The sequence below is a fragment of the Triturus cristatus genome, chromosome 12 (genome assembly GCF_964204655.1).
Source record: "Triturus cristatus chromosome 12, aTriCri1.1, whole genome shotgun sequence".
In the NCBI taxonomy this organism is placed as follows: domain Eukaryota; kingdom Metazoa; phylum Chordata; class Amphibia; order Caudata; family Salamandridae; genus Triturus; species Triturus cristatus.
In genome coordinates, this window is record NC_140595.1 from 65,113,865 (window position 1) to 65,130,449 (window position 16,585).

Here is a 16,585-nt window from a genome sequence, read left to right on the forward strand (position 1 = left end):
ACCCACTGTAGCAATGACGACAGAAGGTGAAACTACCACATCCACTGTGGCATCTACCACAGGCGTTGGCACCACAGATGGAACTGCAACATCTGCCACAGGATTAGACACCACTAAAACCATTGTGTTGCCTACCACAGAATTAGATGTCACTGACATCACTATAGCACCTACAACAGGAGCGAAAGCAACAGCAAGTAATGCCTCAACCAGTGCAGTATCAGCAACCGCCACAGTCACCGAAGTACTTGCTACTGTAGCAGAGACTACAAAAACCACTACAGCACCTACAAAGGGAGCAGAAAGTGCTACAAGCACTGTTTCACTGTCTACAGTAGAAGAGGCTACCACAAGTTCTGCAGTGCCTGCTACAACAGCTGAGGTCATCACAAGCATGGCAACAGTTGCAACAGGGCGTGAGGTCATCACAACCTCTCCAGGGGACACCACAGGGGAAGAGAGCACAACACTCACCGTTGCATCTACCACAACAGCTAGTACCACAATAACAACAGCAGCAACAACAACAGTAGGCCAGATATCCACAACTCTAGGTCTCATTACTGCAGCAGAAAGCACAACTAGTGCAGCAACTACCGATGAGGGTGGAATAACCAGGACTACAGCAGCATCTACCACAGGTACAGAGACCACCTCAATCACTTCAGCCCCTACCATAGCGCTGGTAACCACGAGAGGATTAGAGGCCACCAAAAGCATAGCAGCACCTACCACAGGGGCAGAAATTACAACCAAAACTCTTTTACCTACAACAGAAGCAGGGACCTCTACAAGAGGAACAGCAACTGTCAAGGGCACTGTCACTCCTATTACTGGAGAAGAAACTACCAGAGGCAGTGCGGGAACTACCACAGCAGCCGAGATAACTACAAGCACTTCAGCACCTTCCACAGCACCAGAGAGCACAAGAAGCACTGGTTCACGTACAACGTCAGCAAACGTCTCGACAAGCATTGCAGCACCTACGACAGCAGCAAGGACCTCTCCACCAACTGCAGCAGGTACATCAGCAAGCGCTTTCATCACAAGCCCTGCAAGTATTACAGGAGCTGAAAGCACCATAACCACTGTAGCACCTTCCACCACAGGGAGAATAACTAGAAATTCTGCACCACCTACCACAGGAACAGAGACAACGTCAAGTATGTCAGCACCGGTAACCACAAGTAGCACTGCAGGGGCGGAGGCTACGGAAAGGGTGGCAGCTACAACAGGAGCAGAAGCCACCACAAATACTGTTTCACCTACCACAGAAACAAAGACTTCCACAAGTGGAGCAGAGGTCACTAAGAGCACTGATACTCCTGTTACTGGAGCGGGAACTACCAGAGGCAGTGCAGGACTTACCACAGCAGCCGAGACAACTACAAGCACACTAACACCTATAACAGCATCAGAAACCACAAGAAGCAATCCAGCACCTAACACAACAGCAAGGGTGACAATAACAACTGCAGCAAGTTCAACAGCAGGCGGGATCATCACAGGCTTTACAAGTCCAAGCCCGGGAGCCGAAAGCACCACAACCACAGCAGCACCCCTCACCACAGGAGGAGTAATCAGAACTACTACATCTACCCCATCAGCCGAGCCATTAGCACACAGTTCAGAACCTACCACAGCACAAGACAACAGAGGAAGTTCTGTGATTCCTATTACAGGAATAATGTCAACCAAAAGCACTGCAGCACTTACAACAGGAGCAGAAACCACATCAAGCACAGTGGACACCACACAAAGCATGGCCACTCCTATAACTGAGGCAGAGACCACCAGAGACAGTGCAGCACCTTTCACATCAGTAAAAACCACTACAGGTACTTCAATACCTACCACAGCACTAGAAGTTACAAGAACCACTGCAGCACCTATTACTGGAACAGATGCCACCAAAAGCGCTACAGAACCTACTATAGCAGCAGAAACTACCATAAATGGAGCAGAGATAATCACTGTCACTGCTATTACTGTAGCAGAAAGCTCCAGAGCCAGTAATGCATCCACCACAGAAGCCGATACTACTTCAAGCACTTCAGCACAGACCACACACACTGCTGCTCCTATAACTGATACAGAAAGCACCACTGGCAGAGCTGCACCTATCACATCAGCGGAGAGGACTACAAGATCTTCAGTACCCACCGCAGCCCAGGAGACCACAAGTGGCACTACAGTACCAAATACAGGAACAGAGGCCTCCGAAGGTTCGGCAGCACCTACTACAGGAGCAGAAACCACCATAAGTGGAGCAGGGATGACAACCGCCAATACCTTTACTGGAGCAGAAACCCCCAGAACCAGTGCTGCACCTACCACAGCAACCACTACCCCTACAAGCACTTCAGCACCTACCGCCGAAGAAGAGACCACAAGAAGCACTGCAGCATCTATTACAGGAATAGTGGCCACGAAAAGCACTGCAGGACTTACTACTGGAACGAATGCCACAACAAGCGCAGTGGAGACCACCAAGAGCACTGTCGCTTCTGTTACTGGTTTGGAAACCACTAAGGGCAGCGCTGCACCTTTCACTGCAGCTGAGAGCACGACAAGCACTTCAGCACCCGTCACAGCACTAGAGGACACAAGAAGCACTGCAGCTCCTATTACAGGAACAGAGGCCACCAAAAGTCTTGCTGCACTTACAACAGGAGCAGAAACCACAACGAGTACTGCAGAGAAAATCACGAGCACTGTCGCTCCTATAAGTAGTGTAGAAACATCCAGAGGCAGTGCAGCGCCTGCCACAGCAGCCAAGAACACTGCAAACACTTCCGCACCTGTCACAGGACTGGACGTCGCCAAAAGCACTGCTGCTCCTTTAACTGGTACAGAAACCACCAGTGGCAGTGCAGTATCTCTCACATCAGCCAAGACCAGTACAAGCAGTTTAGTACCTACCACAACAGTAGAGATCTCAAGAAGCACAGCAGCACCTATGCAAGGAACAGAGGCCACTAAAAGTGCAGAAGCGCCTACTGTAGCAGCAGAAACCACCAGAAGTGGAGTGGAGACCGCCACACGCAGTGCCACTCCTATTACTGGGACAGAAACCACCAGAAGCAGTGCAACACCTATCACAGAATCCAAGAAAACTACAAGCTCTTCAGCAAGTACCACAGCACCAGGGACTGCAACAACCACTGCAGCAATTACCACAGTAGCAGACACGACAACAATCATTTTGGGATCAAGCAAAGCACCAGAAACCATCAAAATCATAGCTACCCCTACCAAAAATCATGAAGGCACTCATAGCACTTCTGCACTTACCATAGTATCAGAGACCACTGCACGAGTGTCACCACCTTCCACAGCAGCACCGTTCACCACAGGCATTCCAGCACTATTCACAGCACCAGAAGAAACCACAAGCAGTGCAGCACGCACGGCAGACACAAAGGCAACAAGTGCAACTGCAGGTACAATATTTGCTACTGCAGAGCGTTTTCTCTTGTTTGAGCCTGGCCTTTCACTGTCACTGTTCTCCTCTGTATGCACTTTTACAACTCTGCCTCTGCTTCTGTTTTCCTTCCTTGAAATGAGCCTTTAAGAGACAGAGCTGGGATCGAACATCCCCCGCTGAGTAAGCATGCTCTCATTATTGCATGTTGTTACTGAGCATCTCTAGCACACGTTTTACTGCACGTTAAACTATACACCTTAACATGTTAATAACAAAGACAGCAACTGAATATGAAAATGTAGAATTCAGTAAAATGATTATTTCTGATTTATTTGCCTCAGTTGAGAATCATGGCATTGTTGCAAGCCTGTTGAAATGTGGCCCTGATGCATTGGCGACCTATGGAATGCTCAGCTCCGGGATGTATGTCACGGAGGCGTTAGTAAGGGATCAGTGAGGTCTTCCTGGCTCAACGCTACCCTAGTCACCACCACCTTTAAATCTGTAACTTGAGAGCAAATGGAATGTTCTTTTCTCTCCACTCCTTTAGTCAGTGCCAGCACTAAGTGTAATGTCTTTCACACAGGGCCAATAACAGAAGAGGTCATTGTCCCTATGACTGACAAGCCAGCAGAGCAACTTCCGGGGGGAAACACTACAACAACTCAACAAACCACACTGACCTCAACAACCATCGGAACAACAGTGACAAGCAAAGGTAAGCCTAAGGCTATAGTGGGACATGAGCTGTCAATCCTGGTAGATACCACTAATCATGGGGGTGCACTCTGCACATAAGGCAGTTTCCTTGAGGGGATATTGGGAATAATGGGATAGGATAGGTGTACGGATCAGCCCGTGACCTCTCTACACTCAGATGAAAAATCATTAATCTTGGTGGGTGTATGATAACATCACAAGCCAATCACCAGATGACCACCTCCACCCCCAAGATTTTGCATTTGCCCGAAATTATTTTTGCTATACTTTCTTAAAGGCCATTTCAGTTAAAGTGTTACTTCTCCTGACGGGTGCAAAAACACCACCAGTACCTCCTGTGACTGCGTCAGTAGAAGGAATAATGCTAATCAAACCTTTATTATAGTGTATTATGAACAGAAGAATGCACATAAATTAGGCACATTTTTTGACAATGTCACCCTCATCACATTCTTTAAGAACTAGTAAACACTCACAAAGTAAAATCGAACCTGAACATAATCTCTGCAAAAAAGACCACTTAGAGAACAGATAACCAAGCAATGACTTAACGACGTACAGAATTAGACCCTCGGAGTAGTTGCCCGTAGTTAGTTGCCTATAAAAATCTAACATTTTCCTCTATGTGTTGGGCCTGGGTGAGAATATACTACAAGTGATAGTTTTTGCTCATGATATTATGGCCCCACAATATACTGTCCCCCACATATACTAAGTTTTTGTGCTTGCTAATGCGTCACTCAAATCAAAACAAATAGGTGCAACAACCAGCTATAGATTAAAAAGGCCCTTAGAACAGCTCGAAAATGTGTTGCGTTATTCAAGGACCTCTACAAACCTTTGTAAATTTGCTCTAATCCTTCCTTCCACTGGCAGTAGAACTAGTAAAAACTGACATTTCTATTTTTTCTGAGTATTCCACATAGTCTATGCATGCTTGGAATATACTTAAATGTTGCCTTTTATACCAGAAATAAGAAATTATAGCACTCCAATTGTGCAATGAAATTTGACAGAAGTATCCTAATGAGTTACTACAGTTGTAGACTCTGAAGTGCTGTTGTGTTCTGCCTCCCATTATATGCATTATATCACAGTCTCCTACTAAAAGCCAGCAGGACTATGGAATGTTCATGGGAAAGGATTTTCACATTTTCGAATCAACGTTCTTTTACCTATTACTAACAACCCTTTAAAAATGCAAATTTATAATGAAATTTGTATGATCTCATTTGTGAGACTTCTTGGTTAATCTGAATAAATTCAAAATTAAATTGACCCAAAGTAAAAATTGATGTGGTTAAAAAATTTTGAGTTTTAAGTATTGACCTGCACATATAGCGACTCCACAATATATTGGCTTGCACTTTGTTTCTAAGGTAAGTAGATGTGCAGTTATCATAGTAAATCTCCATTTCCCCTGTGTTTGTCTAGTTTGACGATATATGTCCAGACTGATATTCCTTTGGTCAATATTTTGACTTACAACCTATAAAATGCGTCTTACACTGACTAGAGAAGGGCTTAGAGTAAAAAAAATGTACAGCCTCCAACGAGCTGTTTAAAGCAAATTTAGTGAAAGCGGACACATTATTGGGTCAATTAATAGTGGTCCGCTCATCCTGAATGGGTAGATAGCTGAAGAATCAAATTCAGGCCAAACTCAACTAACTTGTAATGGACTACTTGGTACTGAGATAACTGCTCAATCTTGTAGAAAATATAGGCCCTGAACAATTACCTAGAAGAAACTGGCAGGTGGACACAGCAGCCTGCAATGTGTCTTTCTCTGTTGTATCTGTTTATTGGGTGAATCTCCTCAAAGACCCTGCACTGTGTGTACCTTGTGCCTCACACATTCATTATTGTGCATTGAAACAGAATAGCAAATGTGTAAATGTGCATTCTACATCCGTATTCTTGCTTCTTGCTTGTGTCCAAAGAGTAATTGTGCACTTGTAGCACCCCACAGCTCCCTTTCCACCTCAAGCTTTCAAGCCTATCTATAATGTTAGCTTGTAATTGAAATGTGTTCTTCTTTACCACTATTGTAGGTCCCACTACAAGCACTGCAGCACCCACCACAGCTCCTCTGACCTCCACAAGCACTGCAGCTCCACAAACCACCTCACGCACAGCAGCTCCAACCACAGCTCCACAGACCACCACCACAGCTCCTTCCAAAGGTCCAGAGACCACCAGCACCTCTGCAGCTACTACAACTGCTCCCCAAATCACTTCAATTCCTACTACAGCTATGATGACTACCAAAAATGCAGCCACTGCCAACACAACTCCACCGACCACTACTAATAGTACTGCTGCTCCTCTAACAGCGCAAGTGGTTACCACAAGCACCGAAGGACTGACCAAGAGACATGAGTCCACGGCAACCACCTCCACTGCACCAGTGACAGTTGGCGAGAGAACCACAACCACTACAATTCATACCACAACAGCAGAGAGCAGCACAGTAGTTGCAGCAACTACCACAACAACAGGTACCATCCCATCAACTGCTGCAACTACACCATTAGGCAAGATCAACACAAGCACTTCAAGTCTTAGTACAGGAGCAGAAAGCACCACACCCACTGTAGCAATGACGACAGAAGGTGAAACTACCACATCCACTGTGGCATCTACCACAGGCGCTGGCACCACAGATGGAACTGCAACATCTGCCACAGGATTAGACACCACTAAAACCATTGTGTTGCCTACCACAGAATTAGATGTCACTGACATCACTATAGCACCTACAACAGGAGCGAAAGCAACAGCAAGTAATGCCTCAACCAGTGCAGTATCAGCAACCGCCACAGTCACCGAAGTACTTGCTACAGTAGCAGAGACTACGAAAACTACTACAGCACCTACAAAGGGAGCAGAAAGTGCTACAAGCACTGTTTCACTGTCTACAGTAGAAGAGGCTACCACAAGTTCTGCAGTGCCTGCTACAACAGCTGAGGTCATCACAAGCATGGCAACAGTTGCAACAGGGCGTGAGGTCATCACAACCTCTCCAGGGGACACCACAGGGGAAGAGAGCACAACACTCACCGTTGCATCTACCACAACAGCTAGTACCACAATAACAACAGCAGCAACAACAACAGTAGGCCAGATATCCACAACTCTAGGTCTCATTACTGCAGCAGAAAGCACAACTAGTGCAGCAACTACCGATGAGGGTGGAATAACCAGGACTACAGCAGCATCTACCACAGGTACAGAGACCAGCTCAATCACTTCAGCCCCTACCATAGCGCTGGTAACCACGAGAGGATTCAAGGCCACCAAAAGCATAGCAGCACCTACCACAGGGGCAGAAATTACAACCAAAACTCTTTTACCTACAACAGAAGCAGGGACCTCTACAAGAGGAACAGCAACTGTCAAGGGCACTGTCACTCCTATTACTGGAGAAGAAACTACCAGAGGCAGTGCGGGAACTACCACAGCAGCCGAGATAACTACAAGCACTTCAGCACCTTCCACAGCACCAGGGAGCACAAGAGGCACTGGTTCACGTACAACATCAGCAAACGTCTCGACAAGCATTGCAGCACCTACGACAGCAGCAAGGACCTCTCCACCAACTGCAGCAGGTACATCAGCAAGCGCTTTCATCACAAGCCCTGCAAGTATTACAGGAGCTGAAAGCACCATAACCACTGCAGCACCTTCCACCACAGGGAGAATAACTAGAAATTCTGCACCACCTACCACAGGAACAGAGACAACGTCAAGTATGTCAGCACCGGTAACCACAAGTAGCACTGCAGGGGCGGAGGCTACGGAAAGGGTGGCAGCTACAACAGGAGCAGAAGCCACCACAAATACTGTTTCACCTACCACAGAAACAAAGACTTCCACAAGTGGAGCAGAGGTCACTAAGAGCACTGATACTCCTGTTACTGGAGCGGGAACTACCAGAGGCAGTGCAGGACTTACCACAGCAGCCGAGACAACTACAAGCACACTAACACCTATAACAGCATCAGAAACCACAAGAAGCAATCCAGCACCTAACACAACAGCAAGGGTGACAATAACAACTGCAGCAAGTTCAACAGCAGGCGGGATCATCACAGGCTTTACAAGTCCAAGCCCGGGAGCCGAAAGCACCACAACCACAGCAGCACCCCTCACCACAGGAGGAGTAATCAGAACTACTACATCTACCCCATCAGCCGAGCCATTAGCACACAGTTCAGAACCTACCACAGCACAAGACAACAGAGGAAGTTCTGTGATTCCTATTACAGGAATAATGTCAACCAAAAGCACTGCAGCACTTACAACAGGAGCAGAAACCACATCAAGCACAGTGGACACCACACAAAGCATGGCCACTCCTATAACTGAGGCAGAGACCACCAGAGACAGTGCAGCACCTTTCACATCAGTGAAAACCACTACAGGTACTTCAATACCTACCACAGCACTAGAGGTTACAAGAACCACTGCAGCACCTATTACTGGAACAGATGCCACCAAAAGCGCTACAGAACCTACTACAGCAGCAGAAACTACCATAAATGGAGCAGAGATAATCACTGCCACTGCTGTTACTGTAGCAGAAAGCTCCAGAGCCAGTAATGCATCCACCACAGCAGCCGATACTACTTCAAGCACTTCAGCACAGACCACACGCACTGCTGCTCCTATAACTGATACAGAAAGCACCACTGGCAGAGCTGCACCTATCACATCAGCGGAGAGGACTACAAGATCTTCAGTACCCACCGCAGCCCAGGAGACCACAAGTGGCACTACAGTACCAAATACAGGAACAGAGGCCTCCGAAGGTTCGGCAGCACCTACTACAGGAGCAGAAACCACCATAAGTGGAGCAGGGATGACAACCGCCAATACCTTTACTGGAGCAGAAACCCCCAGAACCAGTGCTGCACCTACCACAGCAACCACTACCCCTACAAGCACTTCAGCACCTACCGCCGAAGAAGAGACCACAAGAAGCACTGCAGCATCTATTACAGGAATAGTGGCCACGAAAAGCACTGCAGGACTTACTACTGGAACAAATGCCTCAACAAGCGCAGTGGAGACCACCAAGAGCACTGTCGCTTCTGTTACTGGTTTGGAAACCACTAAGGGCAGCGCTGCACCTTTCACTGCAGCTGAGAGCACGACAAGCACTTCAGCACCCATCACAGCACTAGAGGACACAAGAAGCACTGCAGCTCCTATTACAGGAACAGAGGCCACCAAAAGCCCTGCTGCACTTACAACAGGAGCAGAAACCACAATGAGTACTGCAGAGAAAATCACGAGCACTGCCGCTCCTATAAGTAGTGTAGAAACATCCAGAGGCAGTGCAGCGCCTGCCACAGAAGCCAAGAACACTGCAATCACTTCCGCACCTGTCACAGGACTGGACGTCGCCAAAAGCACTGCTGCTCCTTTAACTGGTACAGAAACCACCAGTGGCAGTGCAGTATCTCTCACATCAGCCAAGACCAGTACAAGCAGTTTAGTACCTACCACAACAGTAGAGATCTCAAGAAGCACAGCAGCACCTATGCAAGGAACAGAGGCCACTAAAAGTGCAGAAGCGCCTACCACAGCAGCAGAAACCACCAGAAGTGGAGTGGAGACCACCACTCGCAGTGCCACTCCTATTACTGGGACAGAAACCACCAGAAGCAGTGCAACACCTATCACAGAATCCAAGGCAACTACAAGCTCTTCAGCAAGTACCACAGCACCAGGGACTGCAACAACCACTGCAGCAATTATCACAGTAGCAGACACGACAACAATCATTTTGGGATCAAGCAAAGCACCAGAAACCATCAAAATCACATCTACCCCTACCACAAATCATGAAGGCACTCAAAGCACTTCTGCACTTACCATAGTATCAGAGACCACTGCACGAGTGTCACCACTTGCCACAGCAGCACCGTTCACCACAGGCATTCCAGCACTATTCACAGCACCAGAAGCAACCACAAGCAGTGCAGCACGCACGGCAGACACAAAGGCAACAAGTGCAACTGCAGGTACAATATTTGCTACTGCAGAGCGTTTTCTCTTGTTTGAGCCTGGCCTTTCACTGTCACTGTTCTCCTCTGTATGCACTTTTACAACTCTGCCTCTGCTTCTGTTTTCCTTCCTTGAAATCAGCCTTTAAGAGACAGAGCTGGGATCGAACATCCCCCGCTGAGTAAGCATGCTCTCATTATTGCATGTTGTTACTGAGCATCTCTAGCACATGTTTTACTGCACGTTAAACTATACACCTTAACATGTTAATAACAAAGACAGAAACTGAAATATGAAAATGTAGAATTCAGTAAAATGATTATTTCTGATTGATTTGCCTCAGTTGGGAATCATGGCATTGTTGCAAGCCTGTTGAAATGTGTCCCTGGTGCATTGGCGACCTATGGAATGCTCAGCTCTGGGATGTATGTCACGGAGGCGTTAGTAAGGGATCAGTGAGGGCTTCCTGGCTCAACGCTACCCTAGTCACCACCACCTTTAAATCTGTAACTTGAGAGCAAATGGAATGTTCTTTTCTCTCCACTCCTTTAGTCAGTGCCAGCACTAAGTGTAATGTCTTTCACACAGGGCCAATAACAGAAGAGGTCATTGTCCCTATGACTGAGAAGCCAGCAGAGCAACTTCCGGTGGGAAACACTACAACAACTCAACAAACCACACTGACCTCAACAACCATCGGAACAACAGTGACAAGCAAAGGTAAGCCTAAGGCTATAGTGGGACATGAGCTGTCAATCCTGGTAGATACCACTAATCATGGGGGTGCACTCTGCACATAAGGCAGTTTCCTTGAAGGGCTATTGGGAATAATGGGATAGGATAGGTGTACGGATCAGCCCGTGACCTCTCTACACTCAGATGAAAAATCATTAATCTTGGTGGGTGTATAATAACATCGCAAGCCAATCACCAGATGACCACCTCCACCCCCAAGATTTTGCATTTGCCAGAAATTATTTTTGCTATACTTTCTTAAAGGCCATTTCAGTTAAAGTGTTACTTCTCCTGACGGGTGCAAAAACACCACCAGTGCCTCCTGTGACTGCGTCAGTAGAAGGAATAATGCTAATCAAACCTTTATTATAGTGTATTATGAACAGAAGAATGCACATAAATTAGGCACATTTTTTGACAATGTCACCCTCATCACATTCTTTAAGAACTAGTAAACACTCACAAAGTAAAATCGAACCTGAACATAATCTCTGCAAAAAAGACCACTTAGAGAACAGATAACCAAGCAATGACTTAACGACGTACCAGTATTAGACCCTCGGAGTAGTTGCCCGTAGTTAGTTGCCTATAAAAATCTATCATTTTCCTCTATGTGTTGGGCCTGGGTGAGAATATACTACAAGTGATAGTTTTTGCTCATGGTATTATGGCCCCACAATATACTGTCCCTCACATATACTAAGTTTTTGTGCTTGCTAATGCGTCACTCAAATCAAAACAAATAGGTGCAACAACCAGCTATAGATTAAAAAGGCCCTCAGAACAGCTCGAAAATGTGTTGCGTTATTCAAGGACCTCTACAAACCTTTGTAAATTTGCTCTAATCCTTCCTTTCACTGGCAGTAGAACTAGTAAAAACTGACATTTCTATTTTTTCTGAGTATTCCACATAGTCTATGCATGCTTGGAATATACTTAAATGTGGCATTTTATACCAGAAATAAGAAATTATAGCACTCCAATTGTGCAATGAAATTTGACAGAAATATCCAAATGAGTTACTACAGTTGTAGACTCTGAAGTGCTGTTGTGTTCTGCCTCCCATTATATGCATTATATCACAGTCTCCTATTAAAAGCCAGCAGGACTATGGAATGTTCATGGGAAAGGATTTTCACATTTTGGAATCAACGTTCTTTTACCTATTACTAACAACCCTTTAAAAATGCAAATTTGTAATGCCATTTGTATGATCTCATTTGTGAGACTTCTTGGTTAATCTGAATAAATTCAAAATTAAATTGACCCAAAGTAAAAATTGATGTGGTTAAAAAATATTGAGTTTTAAGTATTGACCTGCACATATAGCGACTCCACACTATATTGGCTTGCACTTTGTTACTAAGGTAAGTAGATGTGCAGTTATCAGAGTAAATCTCCATTTCCCCTGTGTTTGTCTAGTTTGACGATATGTGTCCAGACTGATATTCCTTTGGTCAATATTTTGACTTACAACCTATAAAATGCGTCTTACACTGACTGGAGAAGGGCTTAGAGTAAAAAAAATGTACAGCCTCCAACGAGCTGTTTAAAGCAAATTTAGTGAAAGCGGACACATTATTGGGTCAATTAATAGTGGCCCGCTCATCCGAATGAGTAGATAGCTGAAGAATCAAATTCAGGCCAAACTCAACTAACTTGTAATGGACTACTTGGTACTGAGATGACTGCTCAACCTTGTAGAAAATATAGGCCATGAACAATTACCTAGAAGAAACTGGCAGGTGGACACAGCAGCCTTCAATGTGTCTTTCTCTGTTGTATCTGTTTATTGGGTGAATCTCCTCAAAGACCCTGCACTGTGTGTACCTTGTGCCTCACACATTCATTATTGTGCATTGAAACAGAATAGCAAATGTGTAAATGTGCATTCTACATCCGTATTCTTGCTTCTTGCTTGTGTCCAAAGAGTAATTGTGCACTTGTAGCACCCCGCAGCTCCCTTTCCACCTCAAGCTTTCAAGCCTATCTATAATGTTAGCTTGTAATTGAAATGTGTTCTTCTTTACCACTATTGTAGGTCCCACTACAAGCACTGCAGCACCCACCACAGCTCCTCTGACCTCCACAAGCACTGCAGCTCCACAAAACACCTCAAGCACTGCAGCTCCAACCACAGCTTCACAGACCACCACCACAGCTCCTTCCAAAGGTCCAGAGACCACCAGCACCTCTGCAGCTACCACAACTGCTCCCCAAATCACTTCAATTCCTACTACAGCTATGATGACTACCAAAAATGCAGCCACTGCCAACACAACTCCACCGACCACTACTAATAGTACTGCTGCTCCTCTAACAGCGCAAGTGGTTACCACAAGCACCGAAGGACTGACCAAGAGACATGAGTCCACAGCAACCACCTCCACTGCACCAGTGACAGTTGGCGAGAGAACCACAACCACTACAATTTATACCACAACAGCAGAGAGCAGCACAGTAGTTGCAGCAACTACCACAACAACAGGTACCATCCCATCAACTGCTGCAACTACACCATTAGGCAAGATCAACACAAGCACTTCAGGTCTCAGTACAGGAGCAGAAAGCACCACAACCACTGCAGCAATGACGACAGAAGGTGAAACTACCACATCCACTGTGGCATCTACCACAAGCGCTGGCACCACAGATGGAACTGCAACATCTGCCACAGGATTAGACACCACTAAAACCATTGTGTTGCCTACCACAGAATTAGATGTCACTGAAATCACTATAGCATCTACAACAGGAGCGAAAGCAACAGCAAGTAATGCCTCAACCAGTGCAGTATCAGCAACCGCCACAGTCACCGAAGTACTTGCTACTGTAGCAGAGACTACAAAAACCACTACAGCACCTACAAAGGGAGCAGAAAGTGCTACAAGCACTGTTTCACTGTCTACAGTAGAAGAGGCTACCACAAGTTCTGCAGTGCCTGCTACAACAGCTGAGGTCATCACAAGCATGGCAACAGTCGCAACAGGGCGTGAGGTCATCACAACCTCTCCAGGGGACACCACAGGAGAAGAGAGCACAACACTCACTGTTGCATCTACCACAACAGCTAGTACCATAATAACAACAGCAGCAACAACAACAGTAGGCCAGATATCCACATCTCTAGGTCTCATTACTGGAGCAGAAAGCACAACTAGTGCAGCAACTACCGATGAGGGTGGAATAACCAGGACTACAGCAGCATCTACCACAGGTACAGAGACCACCTCAATCACTTCAGCCCCTACCATAGCGCTGGAAACCACGAGAGGATTAGAGGCCACCAAAAGCATAGCAGCACCTACCACAGGGGCAGAAATTACAACCAAAACTCTTTCACCTACAACAGAAGCAGGGACCTCTACAAGAGGAACAGCAACTGTCAAGGGCACTGTCACTCCTATTACTGGAGAAGAAACTACCAGAGGCAGCGCGGGAACTACCACAGCAGCCGAGATAACTACAAGCACTTCAGCACCTTCCACAGCACCAGGGAATACAAGAAGCACTGGTTCACGTACAACATCAGCAAACATCTCGACAAGCATTGCAGCAGCTACGACGACAGCAAGGACCTCTCCACCAACTGCAGCAGGTACATCAGCAAGCGCTTTCATCACAAGCCCTGCAAGTATTACAGGAGCTGAAAGCACCATAACCACTGCAGCACCTTCCACCACAGGGAGAATAACTAGAAATTCTGCACCACCTACCACAGGAACAGAGACAACGTCAAGTACTTCAGCACCGGTTACCACGAGTAGCACTGAAGGGGCGGAGGCTACGGAAAGGGTGGCAGCACCTACAACAGGAGCAGAAGCCACCACAAATACTGTTTCACCTACCACAGAAACAGGGACTTCCACAAGTGGAGCAGAACACACAAAGAGCACTGATACTCCTGTTACTGGAGCGGAAACTACCAGAGGCAGTGTAGGGCTTACCACAGCAGCCGAGACAACTACAAGCACACTAACACCTATGACAGCATCAGAGACTACAAGAAGCAATGCAGCACCTAACACAACCGCAAGGGTCACTATAACAGCTGCAGCAAGTTCAACAGCAGGCGGGATCATCACAGGCTTTACAAGTCCTAGCGCGGGAGCCGAACGCACCACAATGACACTAGCACCCCCCACCACAGGAGGAATAATCAGAACTACTACAGCATCTACCACAGCAGCTGAGACCTTAACACACAGTTCAGAACCTACCACAGCACAGGACAACAGAGGAAGTACTGTGATTCCTATTACAGGAATAATGTCAACCAATAACACTGCAACACTTACAACAGGAGCAGAAACCACAAAAAGCACAGTGGGGACCACACAAAGCACTGCCGCTCCTATAACGGGTGCAGAAACCACCAGAGGCAGTGCGGCACCTTTTACATCAGTGAAAACCACTACAGGATCTTCAGTACAAACAACAGCACTAGAGGTCACAAGAACCACTGCAGCACCTATTACAGGAACAGATGTCACCAAAAGCACTGCAGTACCTTCTACAGCAGTAGAAACTACCGTAAATGGAGCAGAGACGATTACTGCCACCGCTATTACTGTAGAAGAAAGCACCAGAGCCAGTAATCCATCCATCACAGCAGCCAAGACCACTTCAAGCACTTCAGCACAGACCACACCACCAGAGGACACCAAAAGCATTGCTTCTCCTATAACTGGTACAGAAAGCACCACTGGCAGAGCTGCACCTATCACATCAGCTGAGAAGACAAGCTCTTCAGTACCTACCACAGCCCTGGAGACCACCAGTGGCATTGCAGCACCAATGACAGGAACAGAGGCCTCCAAAGGTTCGGCAGCACCTACTACAGGAGCAGAAACCACCATAAGTGGAGCAGAGATGACAATGGCCAATACGTTTTCTGGAGCTGAAACCACCAGTACCAGTGATGCATCTACCTCTGCAGCCAAGACCACTCCAAGCACTTCAGAACCTACAACAGAAGCAAAGACCACAAGAAGCACCACTGCAGCATCTGTTACAGGAATAGTGCCCACCAAAACCACTGAAGCACCTACTACTGGAACGAATGCCACAACAAGCACAGCAGAGACCACCAAGAGCACTGCTGCTCCTATTACTGGTTTGGAAACGACTAAAGGCAGTGCAGCACCTTTCACTGCAGCTGAGAGCACTACAAGCACTTCAGCACCAATCACAGCACTAGAGGTCACAAGAAGCACTGCAGCTCCTATTACAGGAACAGAGGCCACCAAAAGCCCTGCTGCACTTACAACAAGAGCAGAAACCACAACGAGTACTGCAGAAAAAATCACGAGCACTGCCGCTCCTATAAGTAGTGTAGAAACCTCCAGAGGCAGTGCAGCGCCTGCCACAGAAGCCAAGAACACTGCAAACACTTCTGCACCTACCACAGCATTGGAAGTTGACAAAAGCACTGCTGCTCCTACAACTGGTACAGAAACCCCCAGTGGCAGTGCATTGTCTATCACACCAGACAAGACCAGTACAAGTAGTTTAGTACCTACCACAACAGTAGAGGTCTCAGGAAGCACAGTAGCACCTATGCAAGGAACGGAGGCCACTAAAAGTGCTGAAGCGCCTACTACAGCAGCAGAAACCACCAAAAGTGGAGTGGAGACCACCACACGCAGTGCCACTCCTATTACTGGGACAGAAACCACCAGAAGCAGT

The 16,585-nt window shown here is 46.7% G+C and overlaps 1 protein-coding gene across 1 annotated transcript in view; it reads left to right on the forward strand.

Moving 5' to 3' along the window:
• MUC16 (mucin 16, cell surface associated) overlaps positions 1–16,585 on the forward strand; it is a 245,625-nt gene that overhangs the window by 149,176 nt on the left and 79,864 nt on the right. Inside the window, exons 13-16 of the mRNA XM_085637002.1 lie at positions 4,014–4,145; positions 10,751–10,882; positions 12,939–15,385; positions 16,139–16,315. Coding sequence (XP_085493128.1) covers positions 4,014–4,145; positions 10,751–10,882; positions 12,939–15,385; positions 16,139–16,315 — 2,888 coding nt within the window. The remainder of the gene's footprint in view (positions 1–4,013; positions 4,146–10,750; positions 10,883–12,938; positions 15,386–16,138; positions 16,316–16,585) is intronic.